Raw genomic sequence first — 12426 nt, forward strand, 5'->3', positions numbered from 1 at the left:
GTGTTTGATGACAGTGATACATCTTTATCATGCCATTTTGGAGTAGACGGAGTTAGTGACGAATGTTTCTTCCCATTCTTTCTAGAATATGCTGTATGAAAACGGTACTTCACTGGAAAGTGGCAGCTGTCAATTTTCACAATTACACTGTGTATTAATGTTAAAATTAGTCAGAATAATTTATTAGACCCCTATTGTGAATTTTGTATTTCGTCACATTTGCTCCCCCCCTAGTTTTCCCCCCAATTGTACCTGGCCAATTACCCCACTCTTCCGAGCTATCCCGGTCGCTGCGCCACCCCCTCTGCCGATTCGGGGAGGGCTGCAGACTACCATATGCCTCCTCCGATACATGTGGAGTCACCAGCCATTTTTTTCCCCACCTGACAGTGAAGAGTTTTACCACGGGGACGTAGCGCGTGGGAGGATCACGCTTTTCCCCCGACCGACCAGAGGAGGCGCTAGTACAGCGACCAGGACACATACCCACATCCGGCTTCCCACCCGCAGACACGGCCAATTGTGTCTGTAGAGACGCCTGACCAAGTCGAAGGTAACATGGGGATTCGTACTGGCGATCCCCGTGTTGGTAGGCAACGGCATAGAGCGCTATGCTACCCGGACACCCCGGGTTTATTTTTCGGAGATGGGATAGATATGCCACAAGTGCTTTAACCAATATTCAAGATAGCTTCACCCTTGTACCTCAGCACCTAAAATATAAAATTAATTGTACTGCAGTTTGTACTTTGTGATGCATTTTAACTTGCGTCGACTTGAGACTGGCACTGCATACCACGCTCCCCCCATTTCAAAACACGCAGACGAGCATGTCTGTTTTTGCCATACCTGCAAGTGCCTTTCTTTGCCAACCGTAAACAACTCCATTTTAGCCTTTTTCAGATGGGAATAAGATCTCCAAATGAGTTTTGCAACTGAAACAAATATTCTTCAGAATGTTTTCTCAGGTTACGCATGTCCTCTTCTATGTTGTGTTTCAGAAGTGAAATAAAATCGTATTTATGAAAGATTGCAATGAATAATTTGTTGGTGATGAATATGTTTGCATCTGTTTTCTGAAGTAAAGAAGAATGACAGGTCTACGATGAAGGTCTGTGACGAAACGTATAATTGAAATAGCTATTTTATTTTTCTAAAAATGGCAAATCAAGCTTCTGCGGTTATGTTGCTTCACATAATGATGGATTTAAAACAAAGGCATCAAATACATTTCGTTAGAATTACTGCAGTGCACAATAAATCAAAGCAACCTTTTAAAACAAGTCAGTAAATAGCAGCCAATGATGACAATAATTGCACTATTTTGTTTGTTTGTTTAAATACACCTTTTCTCCTACATAACTCTCAAATTTGGCATTGCATACTTGTAGTATAAAACTTAAAAATCACAAAATGACAATGTGCAATGCCATAACACAGATCACTGTGAGAATGGATATATACATATCTGGGATTATTCTAGATCAATATACAGCTTATTAATAAGTACGGTATAAAAATAGCATGCGTCTCAAAATCACACACTGAACAGTCTTAATGTTGTAGAGATCTGTAAAAAAACAGGAAGGATTTAATTAAACTAAATGCAAACACCTTTGTGACTAGCACTATATATATATATATATATATATATATATATATCTTATGGATTCTGAATGATATACCCTCACCCTTTCTTGATAAGTAGAACATTTTCCCTTTTAGATTATCCAGTGACATTACATTAAATTGAACCCAACTCTGTGCAACAACAAAACTATTTGTACACCCATAGCCATTTACAAGGCTTTGTCTTCCACTTTGTCGCTTATAGCTGCGTCTCTAGATGCCAAGTAATAAGAACAGACCAGTCTCAAGTGGGAATTATGAATTGGTATCTGGTCAAAGCAAATCCTTTGAAAACAGTGACTTAAGCAGGCTTGACATGGCAACCCAAGTAAAAAGAAAAGCCTCAAAAGTGTAAAATGCTAAAATACAGCATTTTGCACTCAAGCAGACAGTAGCACTTTGTCAAAGAAACTGAGGAAACGAGCCCATATGTCGTGTTGAGAACATGGTGCAAGGATAGGTGCAATCCGAGCAGTGTGAGTCTAACAATGCATTCAGTGTGTCTAATGGTAAGCAGATTGCATGACTGTCAACAATCCATGGAGAAGACAGACTGGGTCAAAGCAGACCCTCTCCACCTTTGTTCGATGTCAACAATCACTCAGTACTTCTGTAAGCATGCCCATGCACACGCACATGCACACACACACACACACACACATGCACAGAGAAACACACATGCACACACACACACTCAAATGCACGCACGCACTCACATTATCTCACACTTAAAAACTCTTAACAGTCAATGTACGACATGGTTTGTATCACTAGTTACTGACACAGGTTAACAAAACTAGCAGACTGCAAAGAACAAAAGGCACTGGCACAAAGGTGTGCATATGTGTGAGTTTTAAGTATGTTTGTGTTCAGTATTTAGTGTGCTGTATTAAGTACTTATGTTCAGTATTTAACAATTATGAGCTGATTTCTTGCTCCTCTGCATCAGCATTTAGGTAAGGTCTCCCTTGCGTCCTCTAACTTGGTCAGAACCCACTGCAGGCAAATGAAAAAAACAGAGATTAGGATTTGGTCAAGAAGGGAATAACGTTCACCAAAACACCAGATTCTAAAGCAAATATCGCTTGCTTTATAAACTAAAATAAGTACCAACATCCATCTTGGATGTGCCAAAGTCTGTTTTAGAAATCAGAGGGAAGGGGATATGTGGATGTGGGGCCATGTCATGACAAAAGTAAAGCTATAAATCATATAGTAATTCTTTAACGAATCCAAAAAAACAAAACAAAAACAGTGGAAATCCAAATATAATGAATGAAGGTATTTGGTGAAGCAGCTCATTGTACCTTTGCTATCTCAGGAGTTCTGAAGTTGATGATCTTTCCAAACTCCTTGGCGTGGAAAACAGACTTAACTCTCTCCTGGAAAACACAAGACAGGTGCATTTTAGCACAATGAGCATTTAGCCCAGAAAAGAGAATGGGAGAAGTTAAAATAGGAATACTAAATATCACAGTTCATGTGGAATTACTCCTACAACCCATTATTGATCTTCCAACATTTGCAAACATCAACAATTTTATGTCAAAGTTGGAAACAAGAAAAAATCGAGACTGCTATGGTAGAGCACAACCTACCGGTGCTCTGTTAACAACGATTGGCAGTCTACTTTTATTCTTTTTTTTGACTTTTCTCCCCAATTGCACTTGGCCAATTACCCCACTCTCTGAGCCGTCCCAGTCGCTGCTCCACCCCCCTCTGCCAATCCGGGGAGGGCTGCAGACTACCACATGCCTCCTCCGATACATGTGGAGTCGCCAGTTGCTTCTTTTCACCTGACAGTGAGGAGTTTCATCAGGGGGAATGTAGCGTGTGGGAGGATCATGCTATTCCCCCCAGTTTCCCCTACCCCCTGAACAGGCGCCCCGACTGATCAGAGGAGGCGCTAGTGCAGCAACCAGGACACATACCCACATCCAGCTTCCCACCCACAGACACGGTCAGTTGTATCTGTAGGGATGCCCCACCAAGCCGGAAGTAACAGGGGGATTCGAACCGGTGATCTCCATGTTGGTAGGCAACGGAATAGACCACCACGCCATCCACACGCCCTGGCAGTCTAATTTTACAGCATTTAAGCTTTTCTATACCTCAAATCAAACCAAACTGCTCATCATACTTAAGTTAAGTTTTAGGCATGCTATTTGCTCTGAAATAACCCTGATTACTCAATCTGTCACCATCCCTTTTTCAGTTAATCTTTATAGCAGAATATCCGTACAACATCACGGACTAGCGGGCCAGACATATCTAAATTCTGGCTATAGTAGACTATCAATGATGGTTCCCAATAAGGACTGAATTTCCCAAATTATTAGAAATGATACATAGCTGGGTTTCAGAAGGGATGGGGCTTAATCTGAATTCTAAAATTCAGTAGTATTTCCCTTTAAACTGTATTGACTTTGGATACCAGAGATATATGGTAAACAGCTATAAATGACTACCAGGGAATTTCCAGTGTGGGCGATTCCTAACAAACAATGGCCTGTGTGGTGCAGTCATTTATCTGTTGTGTTTTCATTGTGTACTGGCGGGATAGACTGAGGGGTTGACTCAGATCGTTTGTACCTCTCGGGGAATTTACTCAAACCAAATTGCCATTCATTACAAATGGCAATTTTGACTGTTTAAACAAAGCTGATGTGTCCAGAAATCATTTGATCATTGTATTAATCCCTCTTTTCAGCGAGAGGACTGCAGTGTGAAGTAACTCCGGATGGATTAAGTAAAATCAAACGTGACTTTCATTCTGATGAGACGCAACTGATACATTAATTGAAACGGCAGAATTATTTAGTCAAGTGTTTTTCAAAGAGTCATTTGGGACTTAAAAGCAGGCTAAACTAGGTCACTAAGATATATAAAATAAAGAGGAACTTTAAAGGTATTATCTGTAAATTTTGACTTTATTATAGTGAAAAAGGATCATAATGTATTGGAGTGTGTGTGTGTGTGTGGGGGGGGGGCATTGGAAATTGTTGCTAGTCTATTCCAATTAGAAAAATATAGCTTTGCCAGGTGTTGAGATTTCTAGTCTTCAAAACAAAGCAGAAGAGGCCCCCAGCCCTTCAGAAATCCAATGTCCTACCATTAAACTACACATTCATCTTGCTGCACATTTCAACTTTCCAATAAGGAGGAGCCAGCCTTTTAACACAACTCAAAAGAATCCAAAAAGCCTTGTCATCTGACAAAATAAATAAGTAAATAAATAAATAAATAAATAAATAAAAGCTGCTCCAAAAGTACAATAAATACAGTTACTGCTTTTGAGAGGGGGCAAAAACGGTGCGACTTTAAAGACATAAAAGCAGATGCCGAGCTGGCCATTGCTACTATTGGACAGGTAAGCAGCATTGCCATTAAATATACACTGATCAGCCAAAACATTAAAACCACTGACAGGTAAGTGAATAACACTGATTATCTTGTTACAATGCCACCTGTCAAGGGGTGGGATATATTAGGCATCAAGTGAACAGTCAATTCTTGAAGTTGATGTGTTAGAAGCAGGAAAAATAGGCAAGTGTAAGGATCTGAGCGACTTTGACAAGGGCCAAACTCTGATGGCGAGACGACTGGGTCAGATCAGCTCCAAAACAGCAGGACTTGTGGGATGTTCCCGGTATGCAGTGGTCAGTACCTACCAAAAGTCGTCCAAGGAAGGACAACCGGTGAACCGATGACAGGGTCATGGGCACCCAAGGCTCATTGATGCGCATAGGGAGTGAAGGCTAGCCCGTCTGGTCCAATCCCACAGAAGAGCTACTGCAGCTCAAATTCTGATTCTGAATTGCTGAAAAAGTTAATGCTGGCTATGATAGACAAGTGTCAGAACACACAGTGCATCGCAGCTTGCAGCGTATAGGGCTGCATAGCCACAGACCGGTCAGAATGCCCATGCTGACCCCTGTCCACCACCAAAAGCACCTACAGTGGGCACATGAGCATCAGAACTGGACCAAGCAGCAGTTGAGAAAGGTGGCCTGGTCTGATGAATCATGTTTTCTTTTACATCATGTGTATGGCCGGGTGCATATGCATCATTTTACCTGGGGAAGAGATGGCACCAGGATGCGCCATGAGAAGAAGGCAAACCATCAGAGGCAGTGTGATGATCTGGGCAATGTTCTGCTGGGAAACCTTGGGTCCTGGCATATTGATGTTACTTTGACACATGCCACCTACCGAAATATTGTTGCAGATCAGGTACACCCCCACATGGCAATGGTATTCCTTGGTATTGCCTTGGCCTCCAAATTCCCCAGATCTCAATCTGATTGAGCAACTGTGGGATGTGCTGGAAAAGGTCCGATCCATGGAGGCCTCACCTTGCAACTTACAGGATTTAAAGGATCTGCTGCTAAAGTCTTGGTGCCAGATACCAGAGGAGACCTTCAGAGATCTTGTGGAGTCCATGCCTCAACAGATCACAGCTGTTTTGGCAGCACAAGGGGGACCTACACAATATTAGGCAGGTGGTTTTAATGTTTTGCCTGATCAGTGTATAGCCATGTGTTTAAGTTATAAATATTGAAGAGTGTTTTATAACATGATTACCTCTTCACTTGACATTTCTGCAGGATCTCTGTGTTGGGTGGCTTGCAAAATTGTGAGATGACGTTAGTGTTAGTTGTGTCAATTGTGGGCCATCGCCACTCAAGAGGACTGGCCATAAATTAGATGTTGCTGCAATTCCTACTGGTCGCTGATAGTGGTCACTAGAGAATTTTTTTTAATGGATCATACCTTTAAAGCTGCAAGCTTTAGATAGTGATATTAGATATCCAATGGAAAGCTTCTGGCAATGCAATGATGCAAAGGCCTTTCACCATATAGATTAATAATTATTTTTCACAAGATAAAAAGATATTGGTCCCCAGAACCTGCTGCTTAAGCGCAAAAGGATGATACAAAAAAATGTTTGGCTACATTTTGTTTTCATATACCTTAGCTTCAATGCGAAGGCGCCGGTCCTCTACAATCATTGGGTCCTTGGTGAACTCATCAAACAGATATTGCCACTCACAAGTCAACTGGCCAAATGTACCTTTGGTCACAAAGAAAATGCCCCTGAAAAAGAGACCACAGAGGAAGGTTATACTCACCAAGGAATATACCCCAACAGAAGGATAACCTACCCTGGATATACAACAGAATAAGTACATACCAGACAGAGAAACTGGCATGTAAATGCGTTATCATTAGATTAACTGACAGATTGAACGAGAGGCAAATTCATGTCGCACAATCATATGTGAAAATGCCTGTGTGTTCAAATGAGTAAATCTGCTCAGGTAAAAGGAAGACATGATGCTATTACTCCCCTCAATTACCATCAAGATGCCCATGCACAAGGTACTCTATTCATTTCTGCTCTTGTTTGACTGCTTAATGGCTAATGGAAAAGAGCCTATACTGGAAATTTGCTGGGTGTAAATATGTATAACTATATAAAGTGTGATACAAGTGGTAAATACAAGCAATACAAGCTGGTAAAAAGATGTAAAGGATGAAAATGTGCACACGCAGACAGTTATGTTACCATATTGGATGCTCAGCTAATTATCATTTGGAGTGAAGTATGGAAGCATTACTCATTTACAACAAACCAGATTAGCATTAGCACTGAAACTGAGAAACACAAATAAGACACCCGGAGGCTCTTATACTCCTCTATCAAGGCTCTATGATGTGCAGAAGTTTACTCTTTATTCATGTATACATAACTGATTAAGAATGGGACAAGAGAATGAATATAAACTGGGTGTCTCATATTAACCCTTACATGGGACATGAGCTTTTACCAAGACTCTGCTCATTAACATTGATAAGATACCAAACCAATGATCTCACCTCTTTGTAATCATAAGGAAGTCAGATTCGTTCACCTTGGCATGAGCAAAGTATCTATACTTGGCAAAACGTCCATTTTCAATTTTCTGGAAGAAAAGGTAGAAGAATAAATGAATCATTTAACCCCTTCTTGAGAGGCAAGAACAACCCCTACTTCATGTGTACAGTAAACTTGAGTTAAACTGACATGGTCTATATTTTGTGCTCTTTGCTAAAATGATTTGAATGAAAACAGAGAGGTTTTGTTTTCTCTCCATCAAAAGTAATTACCCATATGTAACAGAAATCATATTCAAGCATGAAATTACATAACCTTCAATTCTCTGTAAAATAAAAGTCCGATCCTGAACTAAAATACAATTTCTACAAACCGAAGTGGGGGATGTTCATGTATGTTACTGAGGTGACAAGGAAAGGTTGGAATGAATCAAAGACAATGTGAGGTAGAACATTCTAATATGAAATCTTTATTGACAACAAGAGGGCAGTGATGGCTGGCAGTGATTGATTGACAGAATGCAGAGAAGGAAAATGTACGGAAGAGGTCAGAAAAGCCAAGATGGAGGACTGCAGCCCAATTCAATCTACTGTATCCACACATGATGATGAGCAGTCTTCCATTTTTCAGTGCGACTTAATTTAATTCTGCTTGTCTTGGCTATCTGACATCTTATAATATGGAAATCGTATGGGGGGGGCAGTTCTTTCAGGTGTATGAAGATGGTGAAGGATAAAAAAAAAAGCAGCATGCAGTACACCTGATTTAAATAAATAATAGGTTTCTTTCACTTGATAACATACACAAAACACTTCAAATTGATAAACAGCCAAAAAATGTAAAGAAATAAAAACTAATTACACAAACACTAAAACAATTACTCAGAGGGCCTTTCTTTGGTTTGTTCAAATTTCCCATCAGAGCCCTCACGACCGACAGACGTCAAGAGGAAAACAGACTCTAACATAAACTACTGACAATCAGAATACAGCATAAACTTTATGCTAGCGCTTGCACTGAGCAATTCGCGTCTAAATGCCTTCATCATCCACATCCTTCTCATCCTCCGTGTCACTCCTACTTGATTCAGTGTTGACCAAGCTTCTCTGTGAATATGACAAAAGAAAAGACAATGCCAAGGTCAGAGTAGGGATGAATAAAGTCTGTCTCTCGTCATTAATCTCTTCGCTTTGTTCATCCATTTCAGGGCTGCTCACATGGAGTACTGAGCTGCATCTGTTTGAATGACACCAACCTTTGGTTACAATACTGGTTCCATCAGAATCAAAGGAGTTTGGTCCCTGAGCAATAGGGCTAAAAAAATGTCAAAAAAATAAATAAAACAAAAACTTTTTTTGGGACCCCCCCTTCCCTCAATTGTATCCGTCCAATTACCCCATTCTTCTGTGCCATCCTGGTTGCTCCTCCACCCCCTCTGCCGATCCGAGGAGGGCTGCAGACTACCACATGCCTCCTCTGATACATGTGGAGTTGCCAGCCGCTTCTTTTCACCTGACAGTAAGGAGTTTCACCAGGGGGACGTAGCGTGTGGGAGGATCATACTATTCCCCCCAGTTCCCCCTGCCCCCCCGAACAGGTGCCCCGACTGACCAGAGGAGGTGCTAGTGCAGCGACCAGGACACATACCCGGACACCTGCATTTTCGTATTCAAATTCAACGCAGCCCTCTGTGAGCTTGATGGGAAAGAGGTCCAGTCATGTGAAATGAATACTGTGCCATCTCTCTCATACTCATGAGAAGAGGAGGGGTTGCAGAACTACTGCAACAAGCCCAGTCTTCAAGAAATGAAAACCGCTGCATAAAAAGCATATTAAGATCACTGCGATATTCACGATGTCGCCAACTTTTATATCTCCAACAAAACCTTTGTGAAGATATTTTAAACATTTGACATATCTCCCAGCCCTCTTGATCCAAAGATGACCTCTTTCTAAATTTACTTTGAAGTTATATTTAATTGCAGCTTGGAGAAATTTGTGAAATTTCTGAGCAATTATTAAGCATATTTTGTTTAAAATGTTGTTGGTGTGGCAAAGCATTTTAAAAACTACAGACACCCTGATGCAACTCAGTCAAAGCTCAGCGTTTTCGGTTTTTACAAATTTTCACCGAACAATACCCAGATTTTTTAAAAGGAGCAGGTCGGTTTAAACTGATTTTCACCCGGATTTTATGTTTCCATGGATCCAAAAGTTGTTCCTGTTCGTGTGAGGTTATGTACAGTTAAGGTCAAAATTATTAGCCCCTTTATGAAATCAAACAAAACCCTTAACTTTTCCATGGAAATGACCATAACCAAAATTGTTTATAGTTTAATTGCTTCCAAAAGAACAAAGACAAAATCTCCACCAAGCTTGATTAAGATATTTTACTGATGTGCTGAAGTGAAACACGAAAAAACTGAAATGACAGGGCAAAATTATTAGCCCTCTGACTATTAACAATCAATAATGTAACCTTTCTGACTCACAACTGACAACAATCTCTTATGGTAGTTCCTAACTAGGCTGGCACATGTCTCTTGAGGGATCTTAGCCCATTCTTCCATGGCAAATTGTTCCAGCTCATCCAAATTGCGTGGTTTTCCAGCATGGCCATTAACCTTGAGCTCCCGCCACAGATTCTCAATAGGATTGAGATCTGGGCTCTAAGAGGGCCACTCCAGGACCTTGATTGTCTTGCTGGGAGACCCAGCAGCGACCTAAAGTTACACTGGCAGCAGATTTCTTTACATTATCCTTCAAAATGTCAACATAATCTTCTTTCGTCATGATCCCATGCACCCAAACAAGGTTCCCTGCGCCTGAAGCAGCAAAACAGCCCCACAGCATTATGCTCCCACCACCATGTTTAACTGTGGCAACTGTGTTTTTAGGGTTGAAGGCCTCTCCCTTCCCTCGCCAAACAAAAGCAACACCCATGTGTCCAAACAGCTCAAGTTTAGTCTCATCAGACCAAAGAACAGACTTCCAAAACTCATGCCCATGTTTCAAATGTTCACGGGCAAACTTCAGTCTGGCTCTGATGTGCCGCTGTGTGAGCAATTGAGTTTTTCTTGGACGATGACCTCGAAGACCACCATGACGAAGACCCCTCACAACAGTCTTCCTTGAAACATCAAGTCCAGAAGAGGCCAGTTTAGCAACAATCATCTTGGCAGAGATCCGGGGATTGTTGTTGACATCTCTGACTATTTTCCTCTCCAAAGTTTTTGAAATCTTGCACTTTCGACCACGCCCAGGTTTGTTTCCAACAGAATTTGTCTCCTTGTGCTTTGCAATGATGCAATGTACAGCTGCTGTTCTAGACACTGTGAAACGCTTGGAAATGGCAGTATAGCCTCCCCCCTTAAGATGAGCATCCACTATCTTCTTTCTGAGTTCCAGACTGATTTCTTTACTTTTTGGCATGATGAAATTACTTCTTACAAAGAATTTAAGAGTAGTCCTTCTCAATCAAGTGTTCAAGTGCCACTAGCCCTGTTCATTGGAGTCCCTTAAGTAAAGTTCAATGCTGATTGATTGCTCAGGTATGGTTTGAAAGCTGATTGATTGCTCAGGTGTGGTTTGAAAGCAAAAAATCACATGGGGGGGGGCTAATAATTTTGACCACCTTAATTTTCACTACATTTGGTATAAAGCAAACCTGAAGATTTATTTTACATTCCAAAATGTACTAAATAGGGGCCTTAACATTGATGAATGTTTTACTATGTAAAGTTTTATGAATGATGCAAAAATTGGGCAGAATTTTAGGGAACTGTTCCATAGTTCCTTGGCGACTAATAATTTTAACCTTAACTGTAACAGTGTCCTCTTGTGGCGAAATTCGGCATGCTGGATGGCTTTGAAAAACAAAAACCGAAAACGCTGAGCCTTGAACTCAGTACAGGCCTGTCATCTTTATGTACTCGACCACAAGGGCAGATATCTAACTGTAATGGAGGACTCTGCAGGTGCAAACAACAACATACACCACTGAGCAATGTTTTTATATTTCCTCAAGTGGATATGGTTGAAAAATAAATAATTGTTGATCACAACCACAGTTTGCGAGATGTGGCTGATGATGACCATGTGGTTACTGCAGAGCCTAATCTCCACCCTGTTACAAGAGGTCTACTGTATATTATACCTAAACCAGGGCATTTACATCTAAAACATTGTTTACAGTGATGGACAGAGCTTATTTTCATGCCATGAGGTCCCATTTTCCACAAGGGTCCAATTAGTACCACAAAGACGCACACACATACACACACATTTATCAAAAGCAGAGGGACTACTGGCATTAGCACATGCGACCGCTCACATCTGGTAACCAAGAAAGATGTAGTTGGTGTGGATACTTTGGTAGGCGAGAATCCGGTTCTTATTGTAACTGTCACTCTACCACCATAAATGTGTTTAAGCTTACCTGTTGACTCTGCTATTTGATAAAGGAGACCGGGATCTTTGGAGAGAACTCTGAAGCTAGATGTGAGAGGACCCATTATTAATGTTATTAGCTGCAGCTATGTTTAACATGCAACGCCTACATCACAGAGAAGCAAGACCAGCCTGGCGTGTTTCTGACCTTTAGATGGTGTTTAACCTGTAAGTGTCAGCAAACCCACTAAATGGTCTAGGCCTAGGGTTTAGTTACTAATGACTACTAAGCGATTATAAGGGTAATTTGACTACTGATTACATCCTATATAGGTACATCAGTCGTACTATATGTAGGATTTTCTTAAAATACAACATAGCTGTCATATTACGTGTAAAGATGCATTCTCATGTTGGCATAAAACTGTGACCAAGAGAATACTTTTTTTTTGTTGATATCTGTTAAGTTTTCACAGAAGATTACAAGCTCCAAAAAACTACGGGAACCAATTTCCAAACATCTTAAACAG

General features: G+C 40.9%; 1 protein-coding gene across 1 annotated transcript in view; it reads right to left on the reverse strand.

Annotated features, from left to right (window-relative positions):
- Positions 1-1126: 1126 nt before the first annotated feature.
- vps13a (vacuolar protein sorting 13 homolog A) overlaps positions 1127-12426 on the reverse strand; it is a 92960-nt gene continuing 81660 nt past the window's right edge. Inside the window, exons 72-75 of the mRNA XM_056301733.1 lie at positions 7510-7595; positions 6603-6726; positions 2937-3011; positions 1127-2625 (exon numbers count right to left, since the gene is read on the reverse strand). Of these exons, the coding sequence (XP_056157708.1) occupies positions 2575-2625; positions 2937-3011; positions 6603-6726; positions 7510-7595 (336 nt within the window). The 3' untranslated portion in view covers positions 1127-2574. The remainder of the gene's footprint in view (positions 2626-2936; positions 3012-6602; positions 6727-7509; positions 7596-12426) is intronic.

The sequence above is a fragment of the Lampris incognitus genome, chromosome 1 (genome assembly GCF_029633865.1).
Source record: "Lampris incognitus isolate fLamInc1 chromosome 1, fLamInc1.hap2, whole genome shotgun sequence".
Classification (NCBI taxonomy): domain Eukaryota; kingdom Metazoa; phylum Chordata; class Actinopteri; order Lampriformes; family Lampridae; genus Lampris; species Lampris incognitus.